This window comes from Lutjanus erythropterus, chromosome 7 (genome assembly GCF_056507025.1).
Source record: "Lutjanus erythropterus isolate fLutEry1 chromosome 7, fLutEry1.hap2, whole genome shotgun sequence".
NCBI classification, from domain to species: Eukaryota; Metazoa; Chordata; class Actinopteri; order Lutjaniformes; family Lutjanidae; genus Lutjanus; species Lutjanus erythropterus.
Window position 1 is genome coordinate 26390519 of NC_139323.1, and position 24355 is coordinate 26414873.

Below are 24355 nucleotides of genomic sequence, written 5' to 3' on the forward strand. Positions count from 1 at the left end.
TAGGCCATTCTGCACACCTCACTCACATACTGTGTTATAACAATTACTCTGTCCAACTCTGTCTAACAATTCATTATTATCATTTCAATTATGAATAAACCCATTAAAAATCCTTACAATGACTAACTCATTGTTTAAAACGTGGGCATCAAACAGTTTGTGTGCCTGTGGCCTCTTCTATGTCACACCAATCCTAATAACACAGCAACGGCAATGGATCAACAACAATCAGCTGCTTTCTTTCCACAACAAATTGCTTCCCCCCATCGACGTCTATTCTGTGTCTGGAATATTCGTCAAACAAGTGCAAGGGGCTGCTCGTGATTAATCGGTTCAGAAAAACGACCCCCTCTTATTATTCCTGGCAGAGTGTAAACAACCACTGCTTTGACAAGCCCCGCACACTCGAGGGTATCGGCACAGTTCAACCGCTGTCAGAATAGAGTGTTTGTTGCTGCACAATGGTGGAATAAGAAAGGCAGGCAGAGAGGGAGGCAGAGAGGGAGAGAGCATGAGTAGCGGAGCGACAGAAAGACAGACAGGCCGCCATGTTAAGTCGTTCTCTTGTTTCAGCCGTCTTATCAATCACTGTTTTGTTCTTTTTGTGGCGTTTTTAGTGGACGTGGGGAAACTCTAGCTGAGCATGCTGAGCTGCTGGTAAAGGTCCTGGGAGTGAGCCGGCCAGCGCTTAGCTTAGCCACCAGTCAGCCTGACCTGCCTGACTGGCTGGCTGGCAGGGTGCAGGGAGTGCTGCTTTTTTTTTTTTTTTTTTCTTTAGAAACACAGAGATACAATCAGACACAGCCACAAAAAGTGCTTTGAAAGTGCACAAAAAGGGAAGAGTGGACATAGTTTGCACACATAAACCTAATTCCCCTGTACGTACACACAAACATGCAAGAATGTATAAACAAAACACACCTAAGCTCATAAATATGCAAGAATATATATCTTCCTTGCACACTCAGCCAAACACACCACAGTTCCATATGTCACTCATAAACATGCAATATATATCTTCCTTCTCAATCACATGCATGCACACAAACACACACACACATACACACAGTCACTGGTGCTGCCATACATGCCTGATGATAAATGACTAAATGTTGGGGTGTGTTTTCAACTGCCCCACATACGAGGCCTGCACGCTCCTAATTTGATACTTATTCCATGAAATAGTCATGTTGGGGGAAAATGGATGTGGATAGAGACAGACAGTCCCATACATCATTCTAATTATTCTTTAATAAACCTCTTATAAGCCAAAGAGCGGCTCGCAGGTAGCTACTGCCACCTAGGGTTCGCAGAGAGAAAGACGCCCCCTCAGAGCTCAGGACGACATCCATGTACATTTAAATAAGAATGAATCCTACTAAGTGCCAAAGATTAATCAAAGGCAAAAAGGAGAAAGAAAGGTGGAAGGGTGCAGGAGAGACTCTGAGAGATAATTGAGTAAAGCACACTGTATGTATTCTCCTCTATCATTTTTCACCCTAGAAAATTCAATCACGAGGGGATGAAAATTATTTGGAGAGCACAGGTAGCAAGTAAATTCCTCCTTAATCACCCTGAATACACAATAATGTTCGACCCAGCTGTTGTAGGGGTTAGAAAACACTTCTCGAATTTCCTGAGGAAATATCTGAAAGGCAGACTAACCTCTAAATCCTTCTTCTAAAACTCCCAGGGAAGCAGCTACAGCTTTAAATGGCTACTCTTTAGACTTTTATGAAGTGCTATAAGAACATACAATTTTCATCTTATTCTGCATGGATGAAACAGAATTTAAATTGAAAGCTTATTTAAGTGTGAGGCACTATTTATTCCACACAGGAAATTAACAGTATTTTCAGCAGTCGTAATTCATTTGAAGTGTGTGTGCGTGTGTTTGTGTGTGTTGCGGATGTGGGAGGGTAAAATAAAATACCCGTGTGTTTGTTAGCTCATGTGTGTATTGTGGCATCTGTTTACACTTGCCAGCGCAGATTACTCCCCACAAACACACCCCCAACACAAACACACGCACACACGTATACACTTGGACTCAAAAGAAAAGGAAGTCTGGATTATGTTGGCTCTGAGGGATGGACAGGCAAACCAAACTCATCTTGAAACAATCGGAGACAGAGCACAGAAAGTTGCAGGAGGGGGTGAAGGGAGGGAGGAGAGGGGTGAAGAATCGACGCCCTTGGGGTAGTGGTCCAGCTGCAGTCTGTTGTCGTAATGCCCATTCACAGACCCACACACATACACCGAGACACAAACAAACCCGTGCCACAGTTGACCTAACCGTGCCCGCCTCATTAGCTGCCAATCACTCTGCACACCCCATCCAGAAGGGGTAGAAAAAGGCAAAGAGACAGATGAGGAGGTGGTGCTTAAGTTGCAGCCATCAATAATCAAGCTGCCTAAGCTCCTGTGTGCAATGGCATCTACGTACTGAAGAATTAAAAAGTTTCCTGTTCCTCTCCTTATCTTGTTTCTTACTTGGACTGGTCTTTTTATGTTTTATTTGATGTGAGGGTTGTATGAGGCACTTATTGATGGTCAGATATTGATAGTGTATTACCAACAGTTGATGAAGCATGGAAGCTAAACAACAATAATAATAATCCACAGACCTTATTGTGAGCAGTTTTATGTCTACTTTTTTCTCGTCTACCAATGCTACTTTTTTTCTGGCGGTAGAATCTAATGAAACTACATGAAACTACAAACCACACGGTCTGTGGATTATCTTGACTAACCAGGTCATGTTTTCTTGAAGGATACATTACTGTTGATTTTTTTCAAATGTATTTTTTGGTGTTTTGAGCCCAACAAGCTGAGTGCCATCTAGTCCCATTATATTTGAGAAAAGGCAGACATCTATATGGCTGGTATCTCAAATCTAGATGGACAAACAACACCACAGGTGTCAAGTGTCCCTTTAAAAATTACCCACCTAAATAAATCAGTATGGGTTTAAGTTTATGCTATATTTAAATTATTGTTACTGCTTTCTCAAATATTTCTCTCTCAAAACCAAGCAAACTCCATAGGAAAAATCGGCTATTTTACTTCACAGAACATAAGAGTTGCAGCCTTTTTTACAGATCAGGGCAGCATTAGATCAGCAACCCCTGTGTTATGGAAGGTAAAATTGCTGATTTTGCCTATGGAGTTTAGTTGGTTTGGAGAGGGTACTGATATAAAGGTTAGGAAATACACTGTAGGTAGTACAGTGACTATTGATAAGTACCTCATACAACCCCACTTCAAATAATCCAAACTACCCCTTTAAGAAGAATTCTTCCCTGCCTCTCCAGCTGGATAAAAAGACAGGCTGTGGGCTGGAGTTGGTTTGGTAGGCAGATCAGAATGGCCAGCCACACACGCACACACTTCAGAGGACTATTCCCGGAGGCACAACGACCACACATCCAGATATTCATGCACATAAGGGAGTAGATACATTCACAAGAAACACAGAAACACCCTCAGTTCCATGCAGTGGCTTTCACAGTGCGCACATATGTGTGTTTATAGTGCAGGCAAACACACATGCATCACCTACAGTATGCAACAATTCAAACACCAAACATACACACACCACAAATCAAATTCACACACACACACACTAACACACATTAATTTACACACACTGACCGTGGCCCTAACAAGCAGGCTGAGCAGTTTTTGAGGTGCCTGGAGCCTGACACTGGAAAGACAGCTTAGCACAGACCAAGCAGGTTTCTAATTATTCACACTCACTACAAAACACTTGTTTCTTCTTATTTAGAGTTGACCAGCTGAAGTTTTTTTTCCTATGCATGTGGAGAAGAACTTAAAAAAATATGAAATAAGCCAGAGCCTGTAATGAGGCTCAATTCACCCACTCTTGCATTAGGGTCCCTGGACACCAGTCAGGACCTCATGTGAACAATAAATTGTGCTCCTTCTCGAGTTCTGTTTCAAATATCAGGGGCGGAGCATTTAAGAAATAGTTTTTTATATTCCTCTTGTCCTCGCCTATCACCCACCAAACTACGAGTAATATTTTTTCCCATTTTCCTCACTTCAGTTGACATTATTTGTCATGCTGGCTTACAGCACATGGGCCCTGGATAAACTTGAGAGAGGTGGGGGGCATGCAGGGGTGATAATGCCGTCCCATTGCTATATTTTGCCATTGAGTAAATGCACTCTTTATGACTCACACTGGATTTGGAAACGCCTGCTGTTCTCTTTGACCCGCGCACCCCAATTTTTAAGACAGCACCACTTCCTAGTAGAATTTATGAGTAAAGCCTGTGTCATGAGGCGGCTCCTGAGCTAAACTGAGCGTATCTGCATTTCTGCATCGATTATGTTTTCCTTTGCGTTCTTGTTTTTTGTTTTTCGCTTTCAAAAGACAAAGAAAACGCTCAATGAAGCCCTTAAAGCCAAAGCCTTGGCACTGACAATACAAACCACAGTCTAAGCAGACTGTGTGTGTCAATATGTGTGTGTGTGTGTGTGTGTGTGTGTGTGTGTGTGTGTGTGTGTGTGTGTGTGTGTGTGTGTGTGTGTGTGTGTATGAGAGTTTGTGTGTGCGTGTGCACTCGAGTGTGTGTGAAGTGAAGATCACGGCTCAATGAAACGCCTTTCCTATACGAGACACAGATGCTGTCTGGGCTGGTTTAATGAAAGTGAACGTCTCGGGTTACGCCATTTGAGCAAGTGTGTGTGTGTGTGTATGTGTGTGCCTATGTAGCACTGATGTTTTGAATGTCAATAGGAGGTAAAACTTGTGTTGAAAACCCGACTGAATTAAGATAAGGATCACACAAAAGCCTGTCTCTCTCTTTTTTACCTCCTCTTCTCCCCTTTCGATACTTGCTCTGAGCACAATGCGCCTGTTTGATGCCTGGCCTTGGTTTGAGAAGCATCACTGTTGCCTTCTCTGTTTTCACCCCTGTGACAAGCTATTTAGCAGGTGTGCGCTGGTCCTTGGGTTGTTCCTCTTGAGTATCTGTATTCGTTATCAGTATATTTGCAATGATTTCTCTTTGTGCTCATCTGCTTAGAAAGAGCCGCTGTATTGTATCTTGCGCAGAGGTATTCTTGCACTGGCAAGACAGAGGCGAACGTGTCCTCTAATCAAAGGAGTTTGGAGTTGCACTATTTTGAATACCTTGTCTAAAAAAGAAAAAAAACTGTCTATTTTCTGGAGGTGTAATTGGAGGATGTGAAAGGCAATCGTGTTCCTTTTCCCTCTGCAGTCAGCCTCCTGCATTTAGTCAGAAAACAGAAGACAAAAATACAAATACAAAGGGCAAGACTAATGTAATTTGGCAGCTTCTTATATATGATACCATCGAGCTTTCAGGTATCCGACTGGCTTTGAGTTTACACAGGTTGAACTTTCATTTCCTGGCGGTGAGTTTGCATGTCCAACAACCAACTTTGACGTTTTAAAGAGTAAGAGAGGAAGACAGTGTCGGAACAGCGGTCTGGGTAAAGCCCCAACGAGGCATGGCACGTATAATTCACAGTGACACCAATAAGGAAACCTGAGAGGTGAAGTCCACAAATTCAAAACAAACCTGTGTAGACCCAGATTGTGTTTCGAATTCTGACACAATTTTTACTGTTTTGGGACCCAGGGGGGTGACAAAACTAAAAAAAAAATAAATAAATAAAAAATGGTGAAATGGAGTGAAATAGATTCAATTTGCCACAAAATGTTGCAAAGTGATCTCCTGAAAAATTAAATTTGGACCTGAGGGCTTGCCATAGGGTACCGTTTGTGGCAACCAGCCGATGGGGCCGGCTGTGCGTTGCGTCCCTGCTGAATAGGAATGAATGTCGACGGGCTAAAAAGTGGTAATAAAGTTATTTTCAGGCTTGACAGCGTACGCAGTGAGGATTTGAGAGGGGGTCTCTATGCTTGCAACTATCCCCTGACTAATCAGTTGAATTTTGGAAATAAATGATTGTTGCTGTAAATGTTGCGTGAAAGAGAAGCAGGGTTGTATGTGTGCGTGTGTGCGTATGTGTGTGTGTGTGTGCGTGTGGGATGTTAATTGATGAGAGTTATAGAGAGCTGCTAGTAGCACAGGGGGGATCATTACTGCTGGAGTGGAACAACTGCATTCACGGCTGTTTGCCATGTCTCATACACATTTACACACATACTGTCACAGTGCACCAGCAGTCAAAAGGAACACCATCCACTTGTTCTCTTCTTTTGTCATAAAGTGCAACTGCTCAGCCACACAAAAAGAGTCAGGTAGGGTAATTATAACACCCTAATTCCACGATGACTCCTCTGAAAACACCAACCAACTATAAAATGTCACTCTTTTTTTCCAAATCAAACACTTTTGTAAATCGCAAGATTTATTTTTGGTTGGCATGATGGAGGAAAAACAAACAATTATCCCAGAGGCATTTCCCATCCTTGAGTCAATTTGTGGGAAAGAGGGGGGGAAGAGGCACGCAGCCACTTTGGGTTAAAGGATTTAGGTCACGCTTTAACTGACTGGCTGACATCAGACTGGTGAGGCAGAAATCCTGGAGTGGAATCTGAGATTGAATCCACCTCCTGAATGACTGACACTTGAGAGACTGACACTGAGAGAATGAGAGGCGGGTGTCTTGCTAGTCAACCTGCCATCCTGACCTATATTTTCACACCCTGCATGTGTGTGTGTGTGCCTTTGTATAGGAAAGAGGAGTCTTTGTCTTGTCTTACATGCTGCTGCGTGTTCTATTTGTATGTGTGGGTGTGTATGAATGCACACATGCATGTAATTGTGCGTGCGTGTTTGTGGTTGTGTACGACGCTTTCATTTTACATGGGAATGTGTCTCTCCTTGTGTTCAGAGGTGCATAAATACATACTTGAGACTGTGTGGGTGTTTGTGTGTGTTTCCGTGCACCAGGGACAAGAGTGTGTAAGCAAAATCAGTGCGTGTTTATGCTTTCTGTCAGAGTGGGCCAACGTCTCCCTCTCTCCTGCTGATGCCACATTACTTCAGTTTAGGAGCTGCTGTCACATTAGTAGCAGCATAGACAGGTGAGTCTCCACAGACTGCAGCCCTCCTCTTCCTGACTGACACACACACATACACACGCCCTCAAGAAAAAAAAAATTATAAAAATCTCCTGTATTTTCATTATTTTTCATCATATTTTTAAATTTAAAACCCCTGTTATATTTGGCATAATATATAGGGCTGCAACTAATAATTATTTTCATTGTTGATTAATCAGTTAATTGTTTGGTCCATAAAATGTCAGAAAACAGTGAAAAATGTTGATCAGCGTTTCCCAAAGTCCAAGTTATCATCTTGAAATGTCTTGTTTTGTCCACAACCCTAAGATATTCCATTTACTGTCATCGAGGATTTAAGAAACCACGAAATATTCACATTTGAAAAGCTGAAATGACAGAATATGAGCATTTTTTTCATAAGATGCTACTCATAACGATTAATCGTTTATCACAATTTTGATAGCACTTTATATACTGCACACACTCACAGTCTTAAACTGCACATAGTAATTTAATATTTTTATCACCTTGTCTGCCTCAGTCATCTTGATCTAGTTTCTTCTTTCTTTTCCTTCTTTCTTTCTTTTTTTAAATTAAACTAAAGTTTCTGGTAGATTTTTAGATTCTAAACTACTAGAGATTACTCTACTAGAGTAATTGACGGCACCAGGTAGAGAGACATAGCAAACTAAGAATTTCACTACACTGATAACTAATCAGTTAATCAACTCATTCTTGCAGCTCTAATAAGAACCACATACAAATTACAAATGAATAAGAATTACTTCTGAATTTAAAAATCCCAAATTCATGATGAAAAAGCATTTACCACCTCATTTAAAGGGAAAGTTTCATAGCCATAAAATGTGAAAATGCAACTTCTGACAGATATATCAAGAAGAAATTAAGTGAAAAAGTGAAACCACCCTCACATTTTTACATCTATAAACACACACACACACAGAGACTGAGGTGTACCTCTAGTAGCCAGGGTTTGAGTTTGCGGTCCAGGATGATGTCAAAGCCCAGGACCTCAAAGCAGACGCTGTCGCTCCCTGGTGGCTGGCCGGGGCGACACATGCGATAGGCGTGCAGCACATGGGGCTCAGCCACTATTAACGTCTTCACCACAAGCTCCTGGCAGGACACACACACAAACACAGAGAGAAAGAGAGAATCACCAAGCTGACAAAGAGAACACAAACCTTACTTTTTCTTTTCAGTCAGTTTCGTTCATCCTAAAGAGACACTGGTGGAAGTTTTTATGACACCTGATTAAAGTTCTTCTTAAACTGAAAATGGTGCAATTAGGACTCCTGCTTTAACTGCAGGTTGCAACTGCAGAAAAATGCTTGAATCTTTAGATTTAGGAATAAAGTCTGACAATGGAGTAATCAAAATGCATACTAGACCTGTAACCTACAGAACCCCTTTAAAGAGGTAGGACTGGGGCTGAATATTGTTTTAAAAAAAATTACGATACCAGTACTAATACAAGTACCCTTAAAGTGATACCAATACCAATAGAGTACTTCATTTGACAGATTTTTCTGTTGACATATGTTTTAAATAGCCATATCCAGACACAAAGGGGACATGGTCATATATAACAAAACAAAATGCAAAACTAACATTACAATTAACATGTGTAATGTGGTCAAACATGGCAATTAATGTCATTCTTGCAAGTCACTGTTTAATTCAGCTGTACACAGTTAACGATAATAATGAATTATCTTACATTTTGTTCTGTTTTTATTTTAGATATTTGCCAGTGTCTAAATAATGGTATATTTCCACTGGATTTTGGCCATTGATATTTTTATCTGCTGGACAGCTACACATGATAACGGCAAAAAGCTGGTATATGCCAGCCAATGTAAACTCAGTTCAAAGATTATCAAAAGTATTTAAGTATAAATACTTTTTCAACACTGAGTTTAAAAACAATACAATACTAACATTTGATACAGGCAAAAGTACCAAATGTATTGAAAAAAATGATCATCAAGTGCTCATCTCAGTAGTGATGAGTTACTTTTTCTTTGCCACCACTTTGTGCGGGTTGTTAATTTAAAAAAAGGAAAAAAACATATTTTGTATGCCTCAGACTTTTTTGATTGGTATTGAAAAGAGGTATTGAGTATCATTTTTTAATACTGATATTGTATCAAAGTTTATTGAAAATCTCTGCACACCTGAATGTGTGACGTGTGCATCCGGAGGAAGATACAAATCAGAGAATTAGAGAAACTCCTGCACATTGTCTCGCTTTCTGCTGATTATTAAATATTGACATTTCGGTCTTAATGACCTTCATCAGGCATGCCCGTATGCTCAGGTATGCAGCATACCTGATGAAGGTCGGTTAGACCGAAACGTCGATATTTAATAAATATGCCAGCAGAAAGTGAGACAATGTGTGGGAGTTTCTCTCACTGTCTTTGAATTGTATTGTATTAAAGTTTAAAATTCTAGTATTGTGACATCTCTCTTTCTTTTGATATCCATCATGTGAATGAAAGCATTCCTTAAATAATCTTTTTGTATTTTATGCACTTATTTTTATCAGAAACAACAAGTGTGTAGTATAGCCATATTTGGTGATACCTTGGCACACTAAACTACCAACTCTCTCAAATGTATCAAGCTCAGCTTCATCAGTCACTTGTGGTGATTGGCTACAAGCAAATACATACAAATAGCCTTTTTTCCTTGATCTGGGTACAAAAAGGATCAAGTGCAAGTATCATTTTACTGGAGAAGTTTTCAATACTCCTTGGAACTGAATTATTTTGGTTGATACCTAAAAGGTATTGAGCCGTCGGTAAGACTACAATACAGATTGATTCTGAATTCTCCTGTGTCAAGAAACAGTTTAAAAACTGAGGAGAAACAGAAAGTGTTACTGGCACAGAACCTTTTTAATTTCACTCAAAGACTTTCAACATGTTGGTGGTGGTCCATGTGTGTGGGTAGTGGCTCCCAACCTGTGTCCATGTGTGTGTGTGTGTGTGTGTGTGTGTGTGTGTGTGTGTGTTTGCACGTATGTTTGCTGGCTGCTACCTGCCTGTCTACTCCCACTGTGCAGCTGGGGTAAACATGCTCACTCTGACTGACACACACACACACACACACACATGCACACACACACACACTTTGCACAAAGCTTCCCCTCACCAGTCAAGCCCCACGCAGTGCTGCTGGCCTGCAGTTTGCTCAGTCCAGTCTGACTGCTGGGTGCAGGAGAGGGGGTACGATGGTCTGGCCCCAGCCTGATAAGGCGGCAGCCCCCCTCCCTTTTCTATCTGTCTGTCGCTCACACACCTCCATCCATCTGTCCATCCATCCACCCGTCTGACCCATAGGCTGCCCAGCACAAACACCTGCTCCCACCGTTTATGCCCGAAGTCCCCCGTACTGGCTGGTGTGTGTCTTTCTCCCTGCCCCCATCACCTCCCTCCTTATCCTGAGCCCCCAGCACTGGCCACTAACACACTGGCATGTGCGCATGTGTTTTGTTGGGTTTAAATGGTTTTATAAGCCTCTTTGATCGCTTGATTTTTTTTAATATCACCTGCATAAACGTTATTTTAGCTATTTTACGTGTGCATGTATAATTAATTTATTTAATCTCTGTTTAAAGAGTGTCCCTGCTCTGTCTATCTCAGCACAGTAGAGACATTAGGATGTCCTAGTGGTTAATGAGGTTTTCTCCTAACTGTAGGTTCCACTGTTCAACTGATAGTATGATAAACCTGAAAAAGATATTTAAACTACAACTAGGCAGAATTAAGCAATGTTAATGTTTTTGAATGTCCACCAAAAAAAAAAATCAATAGACCATAATGGATCAGACAAGGAGGACTAATGTGGGGGTGCCCAAACTATTTCACTTTGAAGGCTAAAAGTGAAACTTTGTTCTGTATTTCTTTAAATGCATAATGCTAGTAGGATTCCAAGTTTCCTTAACTGACTTCTTGCATAAAGTGTCACTCTACCAGCAGTGCTCAGAATCTGAAAAATAATTACTAACAATTAGTGATGCTATGTAATTGAAATGCATGTGTACCTCACAAAAATGAAACACATTAACAATGATCTATAATACACATATTTTCAGTTAAATGTAGAATAAGTAGAATTTTTCAGTCATTCCAGAAATGCAGTTGATTGTTGACTCCATTCCCAGGAAGTCAAATACCAACGTTTTGGGTTAGAAAATTATCCAGAGCACAGCTAAGTAATGAGATAATAGGAAGGTATGGGCAGAGGGTGGGGTCTGCCACCACACATTTCTTGTGTGTCATCGGTGAAGATTGAGAGGGACAATTTTATATGTATATGGGGGGAAAACTTGCATAGTCTGCCTTTAATTGATTTATTTTTTTCTCTGAAACATCTGGTGGGCCAAATCGAACCTAATGGGAAGCCAGCTTTGGCACACAGGCCACACTTTAGGCAAGCCTGCTGCTCTAATTGTACCATATGAGAGGAAAATATGTAACTATTTCATTGTACTGACTACTGCATGCTCACTCTAACACATACTGTACAAAGCTTCCCTTTACCAGCAAAGCCTCATGCAGTGCTGCTGGTCTGTAGTTTACTCAGTCCAGTCTGACTGCGGGGTGCAGGAGTGGGGTATGTATAGCGTTCTGGCCCTGGACTCCATAACAAGCCTATTTGTAGTCAGATACTGCTCTCAAAATTACATCCACATAAAAAAGCTGGTCAAACCTTGGACACTCTGCCCCATGCACACATCAATAATACCTCAATATGAAAGAGATGTCAGTGTTTCACATGAAAAAAAAAGCTACACGATATTCTTAACCCCCACAGACAATCTTTTGGCAAACAAACTCTCTGACTCTCTGACCGTGACCGTTGGCGGGAAGAGTCAGGGCAGCCTGCTAGGTCTGTATGAGAACAAAATGTAAGAGGAGAGATGAAAAGAGAAGGAGAGCAGAGAGTGTGCGGAGAGCATAAATACAGAGTTGAAACAAAACACAGTGTGCAAGTACGAACGGACAGCACTAACACCAAAGTGGTTCAACTTCTGAAGAAAGAGCAGAGGGAAAAAAAATGGTGAGAGAGCAGGAGAAGAGTAGGATGGTCTGGCTGAGTCAGAGGGCGACACTCTGGTGTGTCACAGAGGGAGAAGAAAGATGAGAGAAAAAGAAACAAGTAAAGAAAAAGGGACAAAAGAACCAAAACTTAAAGTCTTTGACAAAAGGGAGCACATGAAGAGACTACACAAGATTGATAAGACAGGATAACAAAGAAAAGGAAACATTACCTAAACAAGAACAGTTAAAGCACAGGTCACAAGACCTACAGTAGTCTCAGAAGACACTTGAAGAAACATGAAGAACAGCATGAAGAAAAGTGAAAGCTGACGGACAGAAGAAATAAAAGATTGCCTCGAGGAGAGTATAATAACCAATGGGATTTGATTTTGAGGTTGGATACTGGTAGCGTAAGGTATGAGAACAGACAGTAAAACACAGAAAAGGCGCAGAGGGACAATACAACCCAAATGACTACAGAGGGACAAAAAGTCGAGGTCAAGAATGAAACAGAAAACATGAATAGAAATACAACCCTAATTCCACAAGAGGTAAGATATTGTCTAAAACATAAATAAAAACAGAATACAATGATTTGCAAAACAAAATCCAACCTATTCAAATTAAATACTTGCTTTATATACAGTTTCAGGGGCTCAGCAGTCTGGGGTCTGTTGTCGTATTTTGTGCTTCATAATGCACCGCACATTTTCAGTGGGAGACAGGTCAGGACTGCAGATGGGCCATCATAATACCCAGCCTTTTTTACTATATAGCCATGCTGTTGTAACAAATGCAGGATGTGTCTTGGCACTGTCTCACTGAAATAAACAGGGACGTCCCTGAAAAAGACGTCTAGATGGCAGCATATGTTGCTCTTAAGTTGTAAAAGGACTCCCACACACTGTCTAACTTGCAATATATCATTTATTTGTGACATTTCAGTACTACATCTTCATCAGGGTTTGCCTGATGAAAGTCTAAAACCAAAACGTGTGGCGTCCTTTTGCAAATTTTTGGCCTACTCTCTCCAATGCACCTGTCTTGTCTAATAGATGTGAAAAGTGTTTCCTTTGAGCATATGTTGCTCTGAAACCGGTATGTGCCTTTCAGCAATGATGATGCCTTCACAGATGTGACAGGTAGCCGTGCCAAGACTCAGGCCCCAAAGAAGTCTGCAGCATTTCTGGATGTTGATGAGGTATGTCTTTCACTTTGAATTGTAAAAAAACAATTAAGATAATCAGTTTGAGCAATAAATATCTTTTCTTTGTTTTACACAACATCCCAACTTTTTTTGGAATTGCTTGTAGATCATTAATAGAACAAGGGATAAAGAAATGGGTAGAAAAGAAAGGAGCATATGATGGGATGTATGCATTTAGTATGAAAAAATAATAAATCATGTACAGGAGGTAAAAGAATCTTCCAAATGAACAAGGTAAAGGTGTCTGGATGAACTGGGAGTAGTGCCAGATAGGGAAAGCTCACCCTCCAGGAATGGTGTTTTCATTGAGCTCTTCCTGGAGTTAAACAAAGCTCTGAAGCTCACTGAATTACTGTCATAACAAATCATATCAAACCATCGCTGGTCCACTTATGTTTTGTGTGCAACCTGTGTTGGTTAGTAGCAAGAGCATTTGTATATATGAGTGTATGCCTACAGATTACACTTACGGCTGAATGCATGTGTTGTATCCATTTGTGGTGTGTTTTGTTATCATACCGGACATCCTTGCTTTTGTGGGAGAACTATACACATCCGCCGCAATACGTCCACATGTAACTGTGTTTCTGTGTTTGTGTCTGGTTGGGTGGACTACCCACGTACCGAAACGTCTCCCCAAAACTTGGCCACGTCGTAGTCGTTGGTGCGGAGGAACTCTGTGAACCAGCTGATGGACCTCTTGCTGCCTTTGTCCACTGTCTCGTCCCGCTCAAAGTTCTCATTGTGTTTGTTGACTGAGTAGTTGGTCAGATGCATGTAGAGCTGGCTCTGTGGAGACAAAAGGGAGGGAGTGGCTTTAAGCATTATACATGCATGTTCACACCTGTCTCTGTCTCTAAGGTTTTCTAGCTTTGTTTTATGTGGTAACAGTGAATAAACTACAAAGGAACACAGATTTGATAGAATGAAGCACAATTAAAGACTGAATATACTGATACTTATACCTTTTTTTAATACAGTGCAGAATATATAATGCCAATTTGACCAGATGGTAGATTGCTGAGGTGAAGGGGATAGTTTGGATTATTGGAAAACGAGTTGTATGAGGTATTTATCAATAGTCAATGTATTAACTCCAGTAGATGGTGGTTTGCACACCCCCAGTTTGGAGAGGAAGAGAGGAGAACCAGTGCAGAAGCTAAGCAATGACCTGCTGTGAACAGAGTCAGCAACAAAAGGTACTTTAGCCACTTAAAAAAATCTATATTAATTAATCAACATAATCAATTATAGTAAATAAGTGTATGCTATATGTAAAATATTTTCACTGCTTTACTTGGCTGTCACCCGACAGAAAAACTGCATTACACATGCCAAATATTGCTCTCTCCAAGTCAACCAAACTCAACAGGCAAAATCAGTAGTTTCACCTCACAAAGCACAGGATTGCTGGTCTACTGCCTCAATCTGTTAGTCTGTTAGCGCACACTTAAACTGATATCGATTTTTTAGGTGGAGCTTTTTTAAGGTGGCTAAAACACATTTTCTTGCTGACCTCGTCCACAGCAGTACACTTTTGAGCTTCCATGCTGGTTCTCTCCAAATTGAGGGCGTCCCAAAAGCCATCCTCTATAGTAATGCACTGACTATGGATTAGTACCATTTCAAATAATCTTAACTATCCCTTTCAGGTTTGTGGTGTACTTGTAAAACAACTTCTTTTCATGAGCGCTGACAACATTAAAAATCTAATGTCATAGCAACAGCAGATCATATTTGCACCAGATGGCATGTTTTGTTTGCTGTTGCATAAAAATCATTCTCCTCTTCGTTCCCCTGAATTCCTTTATTTGCTGAGCTCATGAAGAAGAAATCAAACTCCTTTTCACCTACTTCCTACTCCTACTTAGATGCATTCATACCTGACACTTGTCCAGTACAACCACAATCTAATCCTGATGGTTACAAATAACTCCAATGAAGTAAAGCTTTGGCAGTGTAATATTACAGAAGATACAATAACATGTTATTTTAATACAGTGTACTGTATATTGCATTTAAAAAGCTATGGTGTCTGTGACGTTGCTCTTTAGTGTAATTATATCTTTGTCAGCAATGATAATCATCACAGCAAAAAACATCCTCAAGGGTGTTCATGCTTTTATCCCCATAGAGCACATACCACGTTTTAATGTAATACATTTTCTCCAAAGCAATATGGGTAGACAAGAATAAAGGAGAAAGCAAAAACATCACAAACGAGTCCCCTGGCAATGACTAAAGATGGTAAGGAATGGTGCAGCAGAAAAGAGTAAAGTGCAGCTGACTGTGCTATATGAGTGTAATTCCTATACAGCAGTGTGAACTGTTCTTGCTATATGTTAAAAATGGTTCTCGGGTGATGCTCTCATGGGATTGACTGATAATTAGTGCAACAGCAGAGCAAGCTCACAGTCATAGATCACCAAAATCTCAAGCATGCGGTGAAAAGAGGCGTCAGAGCCATAGTGCCCCACAGTTCCCTCTAGGGGTCTAATGATCCGTCAGTCTGGATCGATATATTGATTAAATGATCAATGATCCAATATCACTGATGCAAAGTGAAAACATTGATCCATATCATCATCTTCAGGCCTTTATTTTTGAAATTCCCCTGGCATGTCTGTGTCTGTGAACCTTGACAGCTATTATTGAGCCGAATGTTACACTTAAATGTTTTTAAAAGAGCATATGATATTGTCTCATATCAATCTCAGGCACCTAAATCAAATTTAATCAATTGTTATTGTGGCAGACTTTGTGATATCGGCAAATATAAGATTGTTGTCCAAATAATCTATATAATATTGTATTATGATAAAACTTGGTTTTTAGACACACAGTTCCCACAAATGCATCAATGAGTGATTGACTATAACTGTCCATTGTGTAATTCTTGTTGTATCCCCCTCTTTAAACACTATCCCTCACAGTTTAAGACAATACATCCTTGTCCTTAACCTGCATGGCAATAATGCTGTGGCTGCAGGCCACTCCAGCCTCTGATGGCTGTCTGGGAGTCACTCTCTGTGGGATTGAACATCCATCTCTGTGGCATGACTCACTCCATCATGTGTCACAGACCGGGTAAGACAATACACACTTGTGTCACAGGAGGGGTCCAGCTTGTCTATGTGTGCGTGTGTTCATATTCTAGATAAGCATCATGCTCAATAGGAAACTGTGTGTCTGTGTGTGTATGTGTGTGTGTGCATCCCATCATCAGCAACAGACTGTGCTTCAGCAGGTGCAGAACCTCAAGGCAAATATGAGCGGTTTGATATTACAGGAGACATCTGGCATGTGGACATTTACGCTCAGCTGTGTTCATACAGTATGCCTGCACAGCCTGTGTGTGTGTGTGTGTGTGTGTGTGTGTGTGTGTGTGTGTAGAACAATATCAGCCTTACAGTTGTCTGTATTTGGGCACTATTGACTGTGTATACAAGTATTAGCATGTTTTTGTGATCATACAGAGATTACACTGTGTTTCCCAACCTCTGTCCTTCTGTGTGTTTGTGTGTCCAATTTGATTATGTTGAGCCGCACAAGCCCGTGGCTCTGGTTCATGGGAGTGCATTGCAAATACATTGTTTATTGAATCTACTTCTACTATGTGTCCATAGTGCATTTCTGATCCACCTGATTGGCCACACACCAGGTACTGTATGTACTTTCTAATATAAATCAATGAACAGCTGTGTCTTTGTCTACAACGCATCAAACTGGCCTTGTGCACAGATGCTTCATAGATAAAGATGCATGTACTGTTATTAGTTACACTGTTATGTGTCTACAGCCATGTGTTTCCAAGTGTATAGAGACAGAGCACAACGCATCATACTCTGAAAGCCATACCCACTGGAAAGGAAAATAATTGGCGTCACAATATGCAACCAAGGGCTGAAACACTAACAAAATGCCTGTACCCAGCTAAAAATGTTACATTTTAGCATGTCAAAGAATTATTTTAGGGACCCCTTGTCTAGCAGAGAGGAAGGATATATTGACAAACTCAATAATGTAAGTCTATCTCAGTTGGTCTGTATTCTCTTACTTTGCTCTTCTCTGAGAAATCGTCCCACTGAATGGCCAGAAGTGAAATGCTTTGATATTTACAGCAAGGGATGCATATTGATATTATCAGTGCATCATCAGTATTGGCAGATTAAGGCCTTAAAATGAAATATAGCATTATTTCTGCTGATATGAAAAGCCAATAACATGGTGCTTTAATTAAGCACACATGGCGCAAATATGCCTTCAGTGTGGATGTATTTTTAAATATCAAATATTGGCAAACCCCAATAATCCCTATTTACAACTATTTGATTAAATCACCTGTTGTTAGATAGCAGACAGAAGGTGACAAGAGGCACCTTAATGCAATATAAGTAAATTGAATTGTCTATTGTGATGCACTGTTTTACCCTCCGATGTGGGAGGGGCACAATTGCTCTGTCTCTGCCACTTTGCCTTGAAAACTGCTACACAAATAGAGGATACTATTATCATTATTAAGCATAGTATTACAGTCTGTGACTCACCAAGTTGGCTTCACTGGGTGCGTGGTACTTCTCTGTGCCCATGCGAACCAGGCCGTCATTGTAGAGAAAAATGCGAAGTGGGTCACAGGAAGTGACGAGGATGTAGATGCGCAGGTCAAACTTGTACCCCTCCATCAGGAAGGGCTTGTCCAGGTACTCCTGAACGATAAAGTGCTCCTGGGCTGGCAGCTTCTCACAGTTACGGATAAGCGAGATCCTGGATAGACAGAAACTTTATTAATCCTCGGGGGGGAAATTGGGGTGTCGTCAGCAGCATAATAAAATATGGCATAGTAAAGACAAAAAAGATAATTAAAAAAATGATAGATGGGAGCATAGCAGGGACCGTGAACATGACTGATGACATTGGCACAGTCTTATATACGTGTTGAAGCACAAAAAAATTGAGCCAAACAGTATACAGATTTTATGGGTTTCAACACAATATTTCATTTCAAAGTCACTGGGAAAAGTTTGGGGCATATTTCTGGGGTGCCACATCTGTCTCTTATGCTGATACTTTCAATCTTCACATCCTGAGATTAACTCTGCCCTGCTTCTGTTTTTCAAAGCGATGGATAAAACGTATAATGTTCTACAGAAGCACTGGATGCAATCAGAGGGAGGAGATGCACCTTACTGTGCATTGAATGACGCTTACATTTACATTGAAGACGTTTAGCCCTTCAGAGTGAAAGGGTCAGAGCCATGGTGCCCTGATGGTATTCATGTGACCTTCCACTGCTACAGAACGTTCCCTGAAATTGTATGTAAATGAGTGCGCTCAGCATGTCTCAGGTCTAGTTTGAGCAGGGCAAGCTGTTCGGCTCTGTGGGGCATCAAATATTCCAGAGATTTTGTTACTCTGTTCATCTAAATAAAACAGTTGAAAAACAAATGTACAAAAAAACAGGCAGGTACAAGACAAACGCTGGTTTGTCTGAGCAAAACTCTGCAAGCATCTGGAGAATATTGTGATTTTCTGAAGCCCAACTCCGCTTTGAGTGGCATAGTACATCAAATGCTGTAGCAGGGTCTGTTAGCTGTGGGCAGGTTAATAGGAACAGACATTGTACTCCGTTTCAACCTCCACTCTAAATCATTTGCTTTGGTCTCATGTCACTGGCACTCAGACCTTATAGTACGCAGACCGTTGCTAGCTGGACTCCAGAATGAGCTGTGTTAGTTTGTGTGCGTCCACTTGACTGTGCACATATGGGTGAGGGGCAATAATTTCAAAACTTTGTGAATGTGAAAGTGTGTATGTCTGAATGTGAGTGTGTATGTGGGTGTGTGTGTGCAGGGAGGGTGAGGGGTCATGGTTAAACAATCTCCCACTATGTACAAGCAACACAACTGACCTATATCACCATCACTCATAGTTAAGGTAGACTTAGCCTAAATTGCTTACATGCACAGGCTGGAAGGCTCCATTATACACATGTAGGTAGGTGTACCACACACACAAACACTATATTTAGCCAAGACGTAAAGACCTGATTGTTCAAAAAGTATATTTTGAAGTATTGAGATATCGTGGCACTGAGCCCCCAGAGGGCAAACATGGTTCTGCTTTGTGGCTTCTGTAATCACACCTACAACTAGGGTTGCAAGTTTCATGCATTTACCTTAAACAATCGTCAAAAATGCTAACAACTGATTAATCAGAAATAATTAATCAGATACGAAATACATATATATATATATTTTTTTTTTCTCATTTCCTCCTCCTCCTTTTTCTTCTTTTTTCTTGTTCATTTCAATTTCAAGTGTAAGTTTCCTTATTCAGCAATGCCTCTGCCAGGCAAAAAATATGAAATGAGGCACAATTACTGCCATTTAAAGACTATCAATTAATTATTAATTGATGCATTTTTTAATCAGGTAAATTCTTAACAATTAATTGATTAATAATTAACAATTAACACACTACTGATACTTTTACTACATAAAACTGACAACACTACTGATACTGTTACATGAAACTGACAATACTACTGTGCTCTTACTACTGATACTTTTACTACATGAAGCTGACTATACAATAGTAATGAAAACAATCCATTAATCATTTAATCATTAGTAATTAATAAGAGAGAAAATGCACGCTCCTTTATCATTTTTTACTTTCATTTTAAGTTCAAGTTTCCTTAATCAACAAATGCATCCATCAGACAACACAATATCAAATGAGATGCAATTATTGCCATTTCTAGATTATCAAATTAATTATTGATTAATTAATGGAATAACCGGTTAACTGGTTAAATTCTTAGCAACAATTAATCAATTAATGATTTATGATTAACATCCATATGCACAACATACAGTGTCTTGGGAACAGTGCATTCACTGTTGTTTAGACTTGAACCTGATCATCCACCTGCTCAGCTAATGGAGCAAAAACACAGTGTGAATCTAGACTCGGATCCTTTTACTGCCTTTCACGTTATGATGAAATAAGGTCTTAGTTCAGCTGTCCTCACTTCAGAGCTTATAGATCAGCTTTAACATAATGTTATTGTTACTTTCAAGTTATTAATCACTCCTCATCACCTCATGCTCATGCCAACTAAAATACCGCCGTATTACAGACGAGCACCGCTTTGGCCTCCTTATCACAGTGCTTGAACAGAAAAGAACAGGGAGAAGTTGATGAGAGCCTGACCGACGATGTGAGGGGCCCATCTAACAGGCAGACAGCAAGCTGAATGATGAGGACAGGGTTAACGGTGTTAGTTAGTCGAGGAGGAGTAGCTGAGGAGAAGACGACATGATTGATGAGCTGTGGTGTCAGATAATCACGGCCCACTCTCCCCTGCCTATTTAATTTGGCACCGGAGGGGATCTCGCCTTTTTAAGCCCTGCACGCGCTTTTATTTTGTTTCCCTTATAACAAGCTGCGCTTCAGACACAAACAATAACTTCATTTAGTCGGCCGACGGAAAAATAAATTACAGGGGGTAGATATAACTTAATTTCCTGCCGCGTCACACCATGCACAAAAAATACAGAAAAATCTAATCTCGTGAGCCGCCCGCCGTTGAGTGGACGAGCTAAACTCATCATCTTTCATATTCTTAATGTATTGTAATAATTCAGCCTTTGCTGCCTTTTATTCTTTAATAAATAAGGGCTTAGTGCAGCATGGAGTTATAAGTAATGCTCACATTATACCAGAAAGGACAAATTCAAAGAGAATTAGAGGGAGAGGTGAAGCACACTGAGCTATTTGTACTTCAATATCCCCACCTATTGGTGCCAGTGATGAATGCACTCTGAAGTATTTCTTCACATATGCATTTCAGGGATCACATTTTCATAGAATGAGAAGTCAAAAAGAATAATTAATAAATGTTTAGCAATCTGAGTGGTTTTAAGTACTCAAGAGAGCCGTGTGCAATGTGCAAAGCAAAAACAAATTATTTTCAGTGAACCCTGTATTTTAGCCAAATCATAATTTTAAGTTTGGTTTGGCCTTTCTTCTAGCTTATATTTTATCTTATGAAACTGCATTATTTGTAAAACCAACTACACTGGGATCTTTGAACTTGAACCACTTGGCATTTTCACTTATCTTTGACCTCCACACAGGGCACATCATAGCTGAAGATAAATCTGTTCTGGGTGCCAAATAAGTTGGCCTGGCTTACACACAGAACATTAAAATCAGCTTTAGACAAAACTTAGGATAATGGTATTGGTGAACACTGCTGGAATATTAACTGGATCGTTGCTTCCATTCATTTTGAGCCATTTATCCTTCAGTGTTGTGATGGTAAATGACTGAGTAGAGAAGCCAAAATGTCCCCAGGGAGCTTCCTAATTTACATCAACTCCCCTTGGGATGGAGATGTCGTTCCTCCAGGGTGTTCTGGCTCTGCCCCAGGATCTCCTCCCAGACAGTCAGTGGTACCTGGACCTCCTCCTAAAGCCAGGGAGCTTTCCTACTAGATGACCAAATCAGCTCAACAGGCTCTTCCCAAAGGAAAGAAGCTTTGAAATCAATACCAGCCCCACGCTCACCCAGGCTTATAATGTTCCGTTTTTTTCTGACACTGTCTCTTTAGTAAATTTTGGTTTGAAATGTTTTGTCAGTTCCTATTTACACACACTGGGGAAACAGAATATTGGTGCTACATTATAAGAGAATGCCAAATACAACACTTCTCACTAGAGCTGCAACGATAAGTCAATTAATCAGTCGAAAGAAAATTAGTTGCCAATTATTTTTATAACCAATTTGCTGGTTTCAGCGTCTGAAATGTAAAGATTTAATGATGATAGTAAATGAAGAGTCTTTGGGTTTTGGAAAAAGCAGTCACTTTGGGCTCTGGGAAGTTGTGAAGCGGATTTTTTCATAATTTTATGACATTTATAGACCACATGATTAGTCCATTAATTGTTAAAATATCAGCAGTTTAATTGATAATGAAAATAATAGTTGCAGCACTACTGCTCACTACGGACTCAAAAATTACTCACAAATCAACACTTCTCTGAAATGGCTGCAAGAGCGTCAGCAAAGCAGGAATTTTACATTTGATTACTTAAGAAACCACAAGTGTACCTAAAAAAATGGTCAATGTAGAGAGGAAGAGTCACCATGCTTGCAGTTCAATAAAAAACAGGGTTTGGTGCTGATTCTCTAAATACTTCATAACAGTGAAAACATACCACAGATGTGACAACACAACATGAGATAGGTTTTCACCCAACAGTATGAAATATGTATTCAGGTACCACAGCCTGCTCATCTTTTGATAAAGAGATGCTATTGAGAGACAGAGTCCCCCCCTGCAGCAGCCATCTTGGTCCATTTTCTAGTCTAACTGGTGTCTGCTGATGGTGCCTCATAAAGGAATCCAATAATCACATGCAGAGACCTTCAGGGAAGGAACTACAGTAACTGCCAGGGACCATGTGTGCATGTGTATGTCTGAGCGTGTGTGTGTCCTCCACTGGCAGCGATAACCTCTGATTTATGGAGAGTGTGACCATCGAGGACAATGAGGCCAACAATGAGATTCACCACACCCTCTCAGCTCAAATACTCAATCTGGTCCAAGCTATAATACTATTTCCATAGACACCTGTGTCAGGGTCACAAACCTCTTATTGCCTTGTTTTGTTGTGCTTGTCCTCTATTTGCTCTACTACTAATTTCCTCCTCCACTCACTCACTCACTCTCTCCTGCTTCCTGTCCTCAGCTTCAGTCACTCTCTCCTTCTCATTCTTGCCCTCTCTCACTCAAATAGACAGTGCGTCACGATTGGTCTGGGCAATTGCTAGCCTTTCACCTACCCGTGACCCATGGCGCCATTGGCAGGTTTGACGATAAAGGTCTTCTGCTTGCGTTTTCTGCGTAGCTCCTTGACATAGTTCTGGAACTGAGTGTACTCGGCGGGGAAGATCCAGGTTTTGGGTATGAAGCTGTACTCTTGAGGCTGGCATTTGATCATTCTGGAGAAACAAAGAAAGGGTGTGTGTGAAAGGTGACAGCTGGATTTTTTTTTTCCTTTCCAGTACCTGAACTTTTTTTATTGACTGATACAGAGCACCAATCAGATACCAATACATTAAATAAAAATCAGAAGTCAATCCACTCAGTAAAGACTCCATTTTGTTTTCCCCAAAACCCTAAAATAGTTCAGTCCAATTCAGTTCACAATCACAAAAGAAAGACAACTAAAAAGATCTGCTCCGGCTTTTACTGCAGATCCCCACGCAAACAAACCAAATAGGACATTAAGACTGAAATAAGAGCGTCTATGGTCACAGTTCAATAACAGAGATTATGTACAATATATACACTTTCTACTCATGGTACCATTGATCAGTCAGTCAGGTTTATGGCATCTGCCTTCACTCCACCAAGACAGCACCAGCAGCAGGGTTTACCTTAGCTGCTATATGCCAGCTTTTTGCTTGTGTCACATGAAGTTGTCTGGCAGATGAAAATATAAACTGCTAAAATGGCCAGCGGTAAATATGCCAAATGGATCATACAAAATATCTCAAATAAAAATAGTATATATAAAAATTACCCAAGTAAATCTCTGAGGATTGCTGTATGCTGCACATAAAAATGAATGAAACATTTTTGAATTGACCTCTTATTTTGTGATAAGATCACATTCCCTATATGTCCATATGAGGAACGGACAAAGAAATGAGCTTATATGGCTACAGAAAACATACGTCCAGAAGTTGTTCTATATGGCTGGAATATTGGAATATTTACAGCCATACTGGCCATCAATAAAGAAGTCTAGTGTAAACTCTGGCCAGCATCTCCTTGAGAAAGTCTGGCTGGGAACTACAGGATCTACCGGATTCTTCCTCCTCCTGACACAGACGCCAGAGAAATTCTGCTTACCACGAGCAGGCAGCAATAACACAGACTTTGCAACACGATCTGATGCTGAGATGAAGCAGGTGTTTCTCTTGTCCACTGACCATAAAATGTGGCATACGGGACATTACTGGGAAGTAGCAGGT

At 40.5% G+C, this 24355-nt stretch overlaps 1 protein-coding gene across 4 annotated transcripts in view; it reads right to left on the bottom strand.

Annotated features, from left to right (window-relative positions):
- Window positions 1-24355, bottom strand: part of ttll7 (tubulin tyrosine ligase-like family, member 7) — a 105356-nt gene that overhangs the window by 61271 nt on the left and 19730 nt on the right. For all 4 annotated transcript variants that reach the window (XM_084723339.1, XM_084723340.1, XM_084723342.1 and 1 more), the window contains exons 6-9: window positions 23159-23317; window positions 17854-18070; window positions 13931-14095; window positions 8006-8164 (exon numbers count right to left, since the gene is read on the bottom strand). In XM_084723339.1, coding sequence (XP_084579465.1) covers window positions 8006-8164; window positions 13931-14095; window positions 17854-18070; window positions 23159-23317 — 700 coding nt within the window. The remainder of the gene's footprint in view (window positions 1-8005; window positions 8165-13930; window positions 14096-17853; window positions 18071-23158; window positions 23318-24355) is intronic.